Consider the following 14,098-nt stretch of genomic DNA (forward strand, 5'->3'; position numbering starts at 1 on the left):
AACATTTTATAATTAAATCAGATTATATATAATTAAAATAAAAAAAAGAAAGTCTAATTTTTGTTTGTGGATCCCAAGATGTTACTAGTTAAAATCACTAGAATTCAAGCTCTTCTATAGGAAATTAGAAATCATATGTTGGACAAATCGACAAATTCGTGAAGAAGTGTAATTCAGACTTGAGGATTCTCTACAAAAAGCAAATTTTGTACGTTTCGAGCAAAAATGTTGAACGTAAAAATCGCAGGTGCATCCGTGAAATGCGTTTTTAAAAGTGACACGCCTATAACAGTTCATGAATTGTCTCAATTAGTCGAAAAACAAACGGTAAGTCGTGAAACTAACCTCAAAATTATAACCTAAAATTTTCTTCAAATCTCTCTTTACCATTTCCTAAAAATTCTTCTTGATTTTTTTTCACAAACTGATACGAGGTTAATAAATATTTTAATCTATATAATTGAAACTTGATATTTTAGTCGATATTTTCATAATTGTTCATTCAAAACCTATTGTTAGTCATTATGTGACAATCATAATATATTCATTTATTTATCATTCTTATTTATTTACAATTCATAATATATTCATTTATTTATATATTTATAGAACATCAGACATGAATTAATTATGGAATATCAGACATGAATTAATTGTTATTATTTTTAGGGGCTTTTGTGTGATCAGTATTACATCGAATATAATGGCCGACTTATGCAAAAGGACGATATCTGCTCAAATGGCTACGCAACTGTTGTCCCAAGACTGTTGGGTGGCAAAGGTGGTTTCGGTTCCATGTTACGGGCGATAGGTGCACAGATAGAGAAAACCACGAATCGCGAAGCTTGCAGAGACCTGAGCGGTCGTAGATTGCGCGACATAAACGAGGAGAAGAGACTGAAGGCTTGGATCGAGAAGCAGACCAAGAGACACGATGAGGCAGAGGAGCGCAAAAAGAAGAAGCTTGAGAAACTGTGCGCTGAACCGAGACACGAGTTCAGAGATCAGCGTTATGAACAGGAGAGAGCTGACTTACCTGAGAAAGTCGAAGATGCGGTCGAGGAAGGTTTCAAAGCTGCTACCATGTCAAGTGTTAAGAGGAAATTGAAAGGAGATGATCAACCAAATAAACGCAAGACTATACTGGATTTCGAGATTGATTCCGATGAATTTGAGGATACTTCAGAAGATGACAATGACAGTGATGGAAATAACACATCGGTAACAAAAGATAAAGCAGAGCAACAAACACTGTCGATTGACAGTGGAAATTCCAGTGACAATGCTTCAAAAATCAGTGAAAGCACCGAGAAAGTGGGAAGCGAACATTCCGAGTCATCGACTGATAATGAGAGCAATGATAAAGTCTCAAGTAATGAGTCAGTGGATGCAAAATGTATTGTCAATTCTACAGACAGTCCTGAAGACCAATCTGATTCTAGGAAAGAAGTTACTGTTTAGATATAATAGTATGTAATAGAATAAATATTAACTTAAAAAAATAATTAAAAATGATAAAACAAGATCATTTTTAATTATATTTTATTTCTATTATATTTTTAATTATATTATTTATGTCTCTTCTAGGTTTAAGATGATTATGTTTCACAGCATTATTATATGCCATCGAAAGGATCCATTTTTTGGAAGAAGCCATTCTATTGCTAGAAATGTGGCAGATTCAATAAAGGATTTCGAATATATATTAATAAATAATATAGATTTATAAATAGGAGATCAAGGAATTCTGTTGTTTTTTTTATGACTAATAAATTATATTAAATAAATTTTTAAGGTACCTGAATTTCTTCGAAGACTCGATTCTATCGACCAACAGTCTGTGATAAATTCCAAGCGTTCATTTCTCCAGTGAGTTTTATTCCGATTGCGAATAAAATCGCTGATGCGACGATCGATTTTAAGAAATGATTTTCATTCGTCCATCGATAGAATTCCATGATACACTTTGCACCAATAAGAACAAAATTATCGCTTTTTCCATACCTTCGCCACATCTGTAACTGTGCTTTATCTGTAATATTTATTAAGAATTACTTGTAAATTTCATTGTCAAATGAAAATAATGTATCCTGTAAAAACTGTTTAATTATAAAAGTAAATCAATAAATGTAAATATAAAATAAATATAAAGATATAAACGGTAAAAATAATAAAATGTGAGAATACTTTTAAAAATTAGGAGAAAGACATTTAAATTAGAGACACTCTTGTTTAGGTTTTTTTTAAGAATAAAATATTAACATTCATATAAAGATATTAAAATATAATACGTACAGTACTTACATTTTGCAAGAATTCGCGGGCAAATATGACAAGGTTTACAGCAAGTTTTGCAAAACTTCGTCTGAAATATTGACGAAATTATTAAATCGCATTTTTTTACATCTCAATTTACTTTATAATTTTCATTGTATCTGAAGCGATATTTACCTTTTCAGCGATTGACGTGTCGTTACAAATTTTTAATTTCGTATGAATTTTGTTTAAATTCAGGGATGGTGAGGATGCAGAAGTTTTACTTAGGAAAGTCATTTTATCAGATTCCGATCACTGTTCCTTAACATCCGGTGATTTGCTTAACAGAATCCCACGTTGACATTTGACAGCAAATTCGTATACGATAGGATAGACGTTCACATTTTATTTAATACCTTTAAAAATATGTAACAAAACTAATTAGATAAATAGTTAATATATTAAATATATTAAATTTAAAAATATAAAATAAATATACTTTAATAATACATATAATAAATAATTGAAAAAAGATTTGGTATTTTTTCATAGAAATATATAAGATATAATTCGTTTCGCGAAAAAAATTAGCAAATCGATGTATTGAGTTTATATTATAAGCCAGACTAGCAGTCAATTATAAAGATCTATCGGCAAAGCCGTAATGCACATTTTGTTACGGTAGAGATAAGGTTGTACGGGCATAGAGAAGATTAAAGCGAATTAAGCGATAGCTACTGTACGTAGTTATAGAGCGTAACACTTGTCAGACGAGGATTCTGGTGCATAGTTTTTTGTGCCGCTGTGATTTTCGGTAAGAATAAGTAATTTCGAAATGCCAAATATTGATAAAATGACATAAGAGTTAACAATCATATAAATTCAGCTATTTATAATTTTTTGTTTACAGTTTTACGTGTGAATAAGTAAAAAAACCCACTTGATTGCTTGCTTGTTTCCAGCTTTCAAGCAGGATGCGACATTTATTATGGAATTTTATACTTTTTTACGGTATTTCCATAACATTTTCCAGTAAGTTTTCTATATATAATTAAACCTTCTCAATAAACTAATATATATACCCTATATATTATATATATTATAAGAAATATCAAACATATCACACATTATACAAAAGTTAATTAAAGATAGCAACTGTAACTCTTCTTTCAAAAATAATTTGCAGCGCATTCTACAAAAGCAGTATCTGCAAAAAAATTTGATAAAATATTTATGAAGAATTGAAAAAATATAATTATATAAACGCAAAGAATTTCCAGAGAGAGAGAGAGAGAGAAATATATTCTATAAATACAATTTTATTTCGAATAAATATAAGATTTATATACCCAATCTTTCGCGGAATAAGTAAACTTTTCTGAACCAAATTTTATTAATAATTTTGAAATATATTTCCACATTATAAAAGTGCGGTACTATAGTGAATTTAATGATCCGCGTAGCCGATGTGACTAAACATCCCAGCTGGTCGTTACTGGAGCACAGGAAGTGCGGCATCTCCAACAGCGATCGTATTATCGGTGGTAAAAATGCCAGCCTAGGCGCGTATCCTTGGATCGCGAGAATAGGATATGGCAATCCTGGTGCCCCCGATTTGAGCTACAGATGCGGCGGCACCTTGATCAATAAGCTACACGTTATCACTGCAGCTCACTGCGTGATGAATCTGCCTGAAAAGTATGTAAACAATAGATATATAGTTGTAGTTAAAAGAAAAAAATATAAGATTAAAAGTCAAGCAAATTTTTTATAATAAAAAATATTTTTTAATTGGTGTTTTTATAATTATTAATTTATTACAATTTTTGTATACTACATGTAATAAAGCATATATCTCTTTAAGTTTCAAAGTCGGTGGAGTTCGTTTGGGCGAGCACAACACCCTGACTGACATCGATTGTGAACGCGAATTTTGCGCGGAGCCGGTGCAAGATTTCTCACCGAAATTGATCATCATTCACAAAGATTATAATAAGCCCGTATTCAAGAATGATATAGCTTTAATACGATTGGATCACCCGGCAGTTTACAACGGTGAGTATACAAATAAATCAATGTTTATTTTATTATAAAGATCTATCTTTATATTTAGTTAATTAACCGACTAGACCAATCGATTAATGGATGAATAAATTTCGTCTTTTAAAATTTTTTCCGAGAAAAATTATCTATTTAAATTCTTTAAATATTAATTTAATTAAATATAAGTACTATAATAGGTTCTTGAATTAAGTTTGATCGAATTCTTAAATATAACACAAAAATTATAATTTTGCCTGGTGGTACATTTTTAAATATAAAATTTGGAAGATATAAATATTTAAAAATATATAATAATTATATATGAAAAATTGAATCACAAAATTTAATTTATTAAGAAATGTTTGATTTATAAAGTTAATAAAAGAAAATTGCCACGTGATGTTCATCCGATTTATTTTCATTATAAAAATTTTAGCTAACAGGTAAAAATAAGTTTATTAAAAAAAAATAATAATCTGTTGTAATCTAAATACAGAATTCGTGATGCCGATATGTATGTTGTACGGTGAACTTCTGGTGAAAAACTTTGCTGGCGAAACGGCAGAAGTCGCCGGTTGGGGGATATACGATATCAGTAAGATACTTTGCCTAAATCTAAATTGATAGATATTTAATATTTCTCTATTTGCATCACTTTAACTGTATTAAAATATATTCTTATATAATAAATACTCTCTTTTCTCTTTCTTTTTTAGTCATTGAAGAGGGTTCAAAGTAAACCAAAATATTTTTTGAGAATCATTTGATGCAAGTTCTTGGATTTACATTTAAATCGCTTGAGTAACGTACTTGCCTATTTCAATTTAAATTTTGCATTTCGTTAAATTGTAGACGACCCGCAGCCCAGCACGATCCTGCAGACGCTCAAGGTGCCGGTCGTCGAAATGGACAAGTGTTTGCAATCAGTATTAGGCAACTTCGCTGAGATGTCGGAGCAGAACCAGATGTGCGTAGGCGGTATCATAGGCGAGGATTCTTGCGGTGGTGACAGCGGAGGACCCTTAATGAAGGTGCTAAGCCATGACGGACCTAGGTACTACTTGATCGGCATCGTTTCCTTTGGTGCGAAGGCCTGCGGCGCCTCCAGGACACCCGCCATCTACAGCAAGGTCGCTGCGTATACCACATGGATTCTGGATCACATTCAGCCGTGAAAGAGCTCAGACGGGATCGTTCGAGTCGTCCTAATTACAGTGAAAACAAAATTCGAAGTTAGTTCGTTTGGCAAGTTTTTCATTTCATTGATAAAAATGAAAGAATTTCCTATTTAGAATAATTTTATTTAGGATCGTCGCGACAATAATTTCATCAAGATATCTCGTATGTATAATTAATGAGAATTCTTGGCATTAATTATTTTAAACATGCGAAAATTGCTTTGGTTGTTAGATACCTATTACTAGACACGCTGTGTTATTAAGAGATAAATTATAATTAAAGAGTCAAGTGTAAGAATAAAAATTGACAAAGAAAATCGTGTTATCTTGTAGATACATATACAGCTAATAAAAATCAAATCAAAAGAAAAACTACAGAATTTTCTCAATTCTGTAAACGTTCGATCGAAAGCAATTATCCTTGAAAGTCGACTGTAGAAATCAAATTCAATAAGAAACCCGTAATCTTGCTTTTGCTAAATCTTTGCAATTATCCAATTATTTAATTATTTATGCAGATCATTGATTAGTAAGCCACGTGGGAATAATAAATTAGACGTTAAATCTAAATATTCTACTGCTAGAATTTACTTCTATGCAAATCAATTTAAATATATATATATATATATATATATATATATATATATGGTATATATATTTACTCAAATTGAAAAGCATCTTCGCATGGGCGCGGGCAGAATTATTTTTAGGGAGGTGCACCCAAAAGAGGATGCACTGGAAAGTTTTTTTCCCAGTTTATAATTATATTATTGTTAACATCATTTATGTTATTTATTGAATCTTAATAAAGATGCACTAATAATTGAAAAATTCTAATTTTTATATTGCAGATCTGTTAATATAGTTAAAGAATTGTAGTTTTACAATTGCAAATAGTTATATTTAACCATCACATTTTTGTTCAATTAAAAAAATTATAATCGCTATTATTCTATATTACATGATTTTTTTACTAAATATTTTCTCTGTTGCTTCCCCATTTATTTTATAGAACAGAGCCAGGGGGTGCAAATGCACTGCCTTGCATCCCCATCGCGGCGCCAATGCATCTTCGTACAAATCGCGATATCCAATGCTTATTTGCTTTGAGATTCGTCATAATTAATAACACGAAGAAGTCGGGATATCCCGTTTGGCATCGCATGACCTGGATTATACTCGGTCACGCACGCAACATTTACAAAGAGCTTTGGTTTTTTTTCTTTTCTCAAAGATTGATTCATTTTTTCGCGGAAGCGCATGCAACGGTGATAATTAAATATGACATTAGTGTTGGAAATATACAATGAGTTGGAATTTAAAATGTCTCTGGTATATTCGATATAATCTTTTCCGCGTATTTTGAAATGCTTCCTATGTGGATTTTTATATAGAATGCATGATAAAGCTTCTTAGTGTGACGAAGAATTATATATACATATACATGTATATAATATATATATTGTAGAATATTGAGCTATATGATTAATATCAACATTAATGCGGTTTCTAAAGTGTATGAACAAACTTTACAGTTTTATATAATTGATAAATATGCATATGCGCATTCTCTAAAGTTTTTTGCGAGTATATATACTATAACATACTTTGCATTATGCTATACAGATTGCAAATTATGAGATAACGCGTACGTAAATTAAGATATTAAATTGCTACTTCGACTCGGCCGAGAATTATTGATGACTTCATATAATGAAGTTGATAGAAAAATCTACGTTTGTTTACATTGAGAGATCCATTCCACGTTCGCGAATTCATCGATGGTGAGCTTGATGACATCAAGACGGTTTCCTCGAATTCATAATTTGTTATTAACACCATGAATTCGCGAGCAAACAGGTTCTCTAAAATCTGTATGTCGCAGAAGAAAAAAAAGAAAAAAAATAATTACTAGATTCACTTAAATATTTTCAGGTTTCATAGAATTTTCGAACCTTCCAAGATACGCCAATTTCATATATTTATTTCATATGTTAAAATTATGGCAAATCAATAAAGAACTGGAATAAATTAATTATCAATTAATTTGTTCCAGTTCTTTATTATTTTACTAAAATTTATATAGATAATATTAAAAGTATATATGAAACTGTAGTTGTTTATATATATATATATATATATATATATATATATATATATTAACATTATAAATAGAAAAAATAACTATAATATTTTAGCTACTATTTTTTGACAATTATGTATAGGAATAAAAATTACTAGTCTTTAAATGTGGCTCCGACAAGAAAGCAAGAAAGAGCGATGAGGAAATCGCCATTGGCTAATTTATAAAGCAGGAGCAAACTGGTCTATGAATATAAAAATATTGATATATAGGGAAAGTCCCGATCATTTCACGGCTGTAAAAGTTATAATATCGAGACATTAATATGAATGTTGTTAATTTTAATATCGTCCTCAAATAAATCACATCTGTCACTGCGATTCTGATTTATATAAAAAAGAATCATGATATCTAAAATATTATACTAATATAATATAATTATTCTAATATACTATAAATATAATATTTTTTCTTTTTTCAAGTATATTTCATACCAATTGTGTGATAAACGCACGAATTTTCCGATGATTCTCCTCGGCTAATCCGCCCCTGCTAATTAGCTAGGCGAAGCTTGTTGACAGTGGTGGTGGGGACAGTTGTTGACCCTGGCTCCGGTCACTTTATCATGGGCATCAACGTCAGTTGGTGTCCTGATCTTCGGTACAAAGGCATAAAACGGAAGGAGCTGCGCGAAATCGGGCGAGTTCTCGTTGTCAAAGTGTGCTGTGATTGTCTCTCGGTATTTTTGTTGATAAATTGAAGAGTTGAATAATTCACCAAGGATGTCGAGGTCGGTTTCGATGTCCCTCAAGTTGCTGACATTGGTGATCATCGGTATCAATGCGCGTAAGTATAGCTTCCTTAAAATGTACTCTGAAACATAAGAAAGAATGTTGATGATAATCCAGGAAAAATAGCCGAAGGCTGTAATTAAAGTTTATTTAATTCTTTCACATATTTTTTCAAATTCTCTAGAAAATATTGAAGATATAAAGACATGTTCATATAGAAGATGTTTCAATCTTCCTGTCTATAAATGTTATTTAAATATATGTTATATATGAGGGAGCTTTAAAAAGGTAGGATCAAGAGTGACTCGAGTTGTTTCATCAAGGTTTTTGATGACTCAATAAAGTCAGTTTACGGTAAATAAAGTTAAAAAAAACAGGAATTTAATAAAGAGTAGAGTTCACGTATTGTTTGATGTTATACATAGACTAAAATCTGAAAGTCTTTTCAAAAGTATATAATTATCACGCGGTTTTTTGTTATCAAGAGACGACGTTGAAATTAATTATAATTCCAATTTACAACAAATTAGATATTATGTAAAATCTTCCAATTTATAACATACATGTTTACTTATATTATAAATTATAATTTTAATATTTCTTTAATAATTTTCGTCTTCTACTTTTTTACTTAACGTGCGCAATGAAAAAAAAACCAAAGCGTTGATCATATTCAAGGTCGACCTAATGTATATATAAAATATATAACTTAAACTTTATAATAATTATTTATTTCACATTTAGTTTCAATCACTGATGGAAGTTTAATTATCGCGAAACGTGATTATCCGGGTTCGCGACATTATTAGTTATCAATTTATGACGCGCTTCGGCGAAAACAAAGGCTAGATGCTGGTTTCCCATCGATTACATTCGTATGCGGCATTATTTTGCGTTACATCATTTAATTATAATGACTAAAACAAAAGTCAGGAAACACGTATATCAACGGAAGTGACGGAAGAACAGCTGTGAGATCAGCTTTATCTGATTCTGCGAATCGATAAATCTCAGGATAGACGCAGATTTATAAATATTTCTCGGATTATTCAAAGATAATACAGATATACATATATAATATTAATGTACGCATATATGTGTACGTGTTCATCATCATAAAGAATAATTAATTAATAATCAACTTTATATTATCAAATAAATAAATTTCATAAATTAAATAATATCAATAAGTTTATCATAAATATAGCACAGTTTTATGTTTACAATTAATATTTATATAGTATTTATTACATTATAGAATATTAAATTATGCAAAAAAACGTTTGACTAAAAAAAACTAGAAATTCTTGGATAAATGATATAAATATATTGCTAGATGGCTAAAAGTTGTAGAAAAACATGTATTAATGAAGCGATGCGATTATGCAAAACTAATACTCAATTCAAAAAGACTTTCTGCGCAGACCATTAATGCGGAATCGTTGCTTTTCTCATCGATTATAATGTTAATATATGCGCAACAAATTGATTATATATATATATATATTTTTTTTTTAATTTAAAAATAATTTTTTACGATTAAAATAATGTTAATACAAAAAATGAATTGCATAGATACCTTTTTTCAAAAAATAACTTTCTCATTTTGATTTCTGAGACAGAAAGCTCGCCGACCGATTGCAGAGTTGACGGTCAGACGGGCTCATGTATCCTTGCACGCGAATGCCCGGTAGTGGCCAGCATCCTGCAGCAATCTCGCGAGCAAGCGATCGCCTATCTGAGGCGCAATCACTGCGGCTTCGAAGGCATGAATCCACTAGTGTGCTGCATAGGCAATGCCAATGCGAATAATAATAATAATAATGTCAACACTCGTCCGGGCACCCAGACGAATCCCAGGCCAGAATCTCCGGGATCGAATCAGCAGCCACCTACCCCGCAGCCTACTCAGAACATCCAGGTTTATTTAGCCGACAATCCGTTGCTGCCGAGCGATTGCGGCCGGGATCTGTCTCAGAGAATAGTGGGTGGTGAACGTACCGAACTCGACGAGTTTCCTTGGATGGTCCTGTTGGAGTATCAGAAACGTGAGTGGAGAGAAAACATTCAAATATCAATTATACTACACACAATCGATCGTATCCCTAACAGCACAGGACGTCCAAAAGTCGTTCAGAGGACATCCAAAGGATATTTTACATCCTCCTTCTGAACGTGTTTTAGACACATGTGTTGTTAGGGTAGCATCGCAAACGTATCTATAAATTACAATCTCATGAAATATTGTTCGAACGACGTTACAGCCAACGGCAGGACGACAGCTTGCGGCGGTGTCCTGATCAGCAAGCGCTACGTCCTCACCGCCGCGCATTGCATCAAGGGCAAGGATCTTCCGCCCAACTGGCGGCTGACCAGCGTCCGTCTGGGTGAGTACAACACCGACACCGAGAGGGATTGCATTCAGGATAGCGAGGACAGCATGGTGTGCGCGGACGATCCGGTCACCGTGGGCGTGGAGGAGCAAATCGCTCATGAGGAGTACAGGCCGCAGTCGCGGGACCAGCGCTACGACATCGCGCTGCTGCGTCTGACCCGTGACGTCACGTTCACCACCTTCATCAAGCCCATCTGCCTGCCGTCCAACACGTCGCTCGAGGGTAGACTCGTCGTGGCCGGTTGGGGCAAGACGGAGACTCGCTCGGCGTCCAACGTCAAGCTGAAGCTGGCTTTGCCGTTGGCGGACAAGGAACAATGCGATCAGACCTACAGCAATGCTGGTGTTCGCCTCGGTTACGGGCAGATTTGCGCGGGAGGTCAGAAGGGCAAGGACTCGTGTCGGGGTGACTCGGGCGGTCCCCTCATGGCCGTCGAGAGGATCGCCGATGGTACCGGAAGATGGGCCGCCGTGGGCGTCGTGTCCTTTGGACCGTCACCCTGCGGCATGCAGGGTTGGCCAGGTGTCTACACCAGGGTGGCAGACTTCGTCCCTTGGATCGTTAGTAAACTGAGGCCGTAATGTGAACATTATATAAGATGATCAGTTCTCTCTTTCTCTCTCTGAATATCGCTCCCAAGACTCTTCCGAGAGATTTTAGATTGAAGGTGGAATAAGAATTTGCGAAAAATCAATGTATTTCTGAAATATAAGAAAAGTTGTGTTAGTAGATTTAATTAGAAGACCTAAAAAGATTTAAATTCATATTCCATCTTATTAAAATAGAACATAATGTATAAAGAATTGTGTTCAAATTTTTTTCGACGAAATTAATGAAGAAAATGCATCGGAATAAATTTTTTATTGTGATACTTAAATGTGTTATGCATCAATGAAACAAAAATCAATGTATTTCTGAAATATAAGAAAAGTTGTGTTAATAGATTTAATTAGAAGACCTAAAAAGATTTAAATTCATATTCGATCTTATTAAAATAGAATATAATATATAAAGAATTGTGTTCAAACTTTTTTTCGACGAAATTAATGAAGAAATAATGCATCGAAATAAATTTTTTATCGTGATACTTAAATGTGTTATGCATCAATGAGACAAATGTTACTCAATATTGTAACTGCATAATAATAGAATTATTTAGCATAAATAATTTAGCATAAAAGGTTGGTGCAATAGCTTTGACCGAATTGAAAAATTAGTCAGTCTTTTATATATATTCAATAAATATACTCAATTGCTAGAAAGAAATTTATAGTTAAGCGATGTTAATTGCTCATTTTGAATTTTTGGTGATATACCTACATTTATAATAATGTTTTCAAATACTCTTATAAGTTTTATTTAAATAAAGTGCAGTTTATTGTATAAATGTAAAACAAATTTTGCAATATTAATTATCGATAATAATCGATAAATAGATATTAAGAATGTCAGAGTGTGAGAACGTTACTGTGTATAATAAAAGAAGTATTTTTTAAGTTTTTAATAATGCATTGATAAAAATAAAATAAAATTTTTTTCTATGTATATTATATTAATATTTATAATCATTTTACTTTTTTTTCTTATATATACATTATATACTTTATATTATATTTTACACTTATCATTCTTTCAATAATGTTTTTTATTTTAATATTTATATTTATATATATAAACTTTTGGATTGCTTTGCATAAATATTTATCTCAAAAAAATGTAATGTTTAGCATCGTCCAATTTATCAGCAAATTGTGATGTAAAATTTGCATTTCTTATTGACACAATTTTATTTATCTAATAAACTAACATTGATTTCTTAATAATTGCATTTTCTTTCGAGGAAAATGACAAGAACTTGCAATTAATGTTAAATGTTAAAATTTCATCGAGACGACGATTACGTATATTCGATTTTTGCTCATTATTTTTTTCGGGGTTATCATTATCACGAATTGTTAAAAAAATTGACCTATTAATATGACACTACAGCATAGATATAGATGCACTACAGTAATCTTTACGTCACGCAATTTTGCAAAACATTATCAAGGCTAACGCGAAATAATTAATCAAACATTGCGCATAGTTATTGGAATAGAATTCCTAAAAAGAAAATATATCAATTAATATATAGCGAAAAAAATAGAATTTATATATTTCATAAATAATGAATATATATAATTATTATAAAGAAATATAAAATAGTTCCAAATATAAATTGTTATAATTAATGTTATTTTTGATATTTTTATTATTTTTATTTAGAGATATATTATCACTTATTTATAAATATTTCTAACTTTTATTTTAAAAAATACAATTTTGTGATTTTTTCTCAAACTTAAAGAAATAATATTCAAGAACTCGCAGTGTTCGATTAATCGATCATTATTTTTTCATAATACAAAAAATTCATATAATCATATTTTTAATGATGATAGCTATGTATTTTTGACGTCACGAGATTACGTCTTTGCGGATATAATCGGATTTCCATGTCTTTTCTGTGAAAGCTATCATGCAGTTGTGATAACTTGAAGGCGATGCGTGCTATTTCTGATGGATGACAAGTGAATGAAGAAGAATAGCGGATATCCTTTAACGACGACCACTTTAGAGGAAAGTAGCGGCACTATTTGTTAACTTTCCTCGTTAATAACGGTTAAATTAAAATTAAGTTGCATACTCAAGAGAACAATGCACATGTGTTTTCAATCACGTAGCACTGTTAATGGGAATTTCCGGCAATTACAAGATCCCGACGTCACGGATTCTCGGTTCTCTTATTGCGAAATAATATGGAATTATTAACTTCTTAACGAGAATAATCTTTGAATACATTAAACATTATGGCATAATTCATAAAACTGTTATATGATATATTTTTCTAAAGTTTTTTTTCTATCTTTCCATTACTTGTTTTCTAAATTAATTATACAATATCTGATATAACATTTGACTTACTATATACTTGATTTATACAATATTAATACATTATGCATAACTATGTCTTATGCATTCCTATATTTAGAATAGGGATTATCACGATTCTGTGAGATTTTCATTATATAAATTCATTAACAAGTCTCTATTTTTCTGATGTATTCGTACTAAAATAATACTATAAAGTAATATTGCTATGAAAACAGGAAGATAAACATGAGAGATTGCATAAAACTTGAAAGTTTTATCAAACAAAGTAATAGAAGTTATTAAAAGAAGAAACAAAGGCAAAAAGAAAAGTATAAAATATAATCCGAATCCAAAATAGACATTTTTAAATGAAAAAAGATAAAAATCAAAGATAACGAGAATAAAATTCGCAGTGTTTTAAAATTTATTAGAGAGATT

The 14,098-nt window shown here is 31.4% G+C and overlaps 4 protein-coding genes across 7 annotated transcripts; 3 read left to right on the top strand and 1 right to left on the bottom strand.

Moving 5' to 3' along the window:
* Positions 1 to 123: 123 nt before the first annotated feature.
* LOC146720842 (splicing regulator SDE2) lies at positions 124 to 1,787 on the top strand. The gene is made up of 3 exons (XM_085487900.1): positions 124 to 327; positions 670 to 1,469; positions 1,588 to 1,787. The coding sequence occupies exons 1-2, from the start codon at positions 226 to 228 to the stop codon at positions 1,459 to 1,461; spliced, it is 894 nt and encodes a 297-aa protein (XP_085344026.1). The 5' UTR covers positions 124 to 225; the 3' UTR covers positions 1,462 to 1,469; positions 1,588 to 1,787.
* LOC114941135 (uncharacterized) lies at positions 621 to 11,901 on the bottom strand. Of its 4 annotated transcripts, none has more exons than XM_085487904.1 (8): positions 10,582 to 11,901; positions 9,931 to 10,380; positions 8,055 to 8,433; positions 5,114 to 5,504; positions 3,197 to 3,943; positions 2,452 to 2,672; positions 2,305 to 2,365; positions 621 to 2,032 (listed from the first exon to the last, which is right to left on the bottom strand). In XM_085487904.1, the coding sequence occupies exons 6-8, from the start codon at positions 2,551 to 2,553 to the stop codon at positions 1,824 to 1,826; spliced, it is 372 nt and encodes a 123-aa protein (XP_085344030.1). In that variant the 5' UTR covers positions 2,554 to 2,672; positions 3,197 to 3,943; positions 5,114 to 5,504; positions 8,055 to 8,433; positions 9,931 to 10,380; positions 10,582 to 11,901; the 3' UTR covers positions 621 to 1,823. The 4 variants fall into 4 exon arrangements, with proteins under 4 accessions (XP_085344030.1, XP_085344029.1, XP_085344027.1 ...); XM_085487903.1 differs by having other exon boundaries at positions 3,197 to 3,947; positions 5,110 to 5,504; XM_085487901.1 differs by having other exon boundaries at positions 5,110 to 5,504; positions 10,582 to 11,900.
* Positions 3,298 to 6,063, top strand: LOC114941126 (CLIP domain-containing serine protease HP8-like). The gene is made up of 4 exons (XM_029316020.2): positions 3,298 to 3,954; positions 4,121 to 4,311; positions 4,796 to 4,894; positions 5,152 to 6,063. Exons 1-4 carry the CDS (start codon positions 3,707 to 3,709, stop codon positions 5,472 to 5,474), a joined length of 861 nt encoding a protein of 286 aa, XP_029171853.2. The 5' UTR covers positions 3,298 to 3,706; the 3' UTR covers positions 5,475 to 6,063.
* On the top strand, positions 8,176 to 12,013 carry LOC146720843 (CLIP domain-containing serine protease HP8-like). The gene is made up of 3 exons (XM_085487899.1): positions 8,176 to 8,406; positions 9,974 to 10,399; positions 10,616 to 12,013. The coding sequence occupies exons 1-3, from the start codon at positions 8,343 to 8,345 to the stop codon at positions 11,326 to 11,328; spliced, it is 1,203 nt and encodes a 400-aa protein (XP_085344025.1). The 5' UTR covers positions 8,176 to 8,342; the 3' UTR covers positions 11,329 to 12,013.
* The last annotated feature ends 2,085 nt before the right edge of the window (positions 12,014 to 14,098 follow it).

Source organism: Nylanderia fulva, unplaced genomic scaffold (assembly GCF_048542155.1).
Source record: "Nylanderia fulva isolate GAGA-0341 unplaced genomic scaffold, ASM4854215v1 Scaffold6, whole genome shotgun sequence".
Lineage (NCBI taxonomy): Eukaryota > Metazoa > Arthropoda > Insecta > Hymenoptera > Formicidae > Nylanderia > Nylanderia fulva.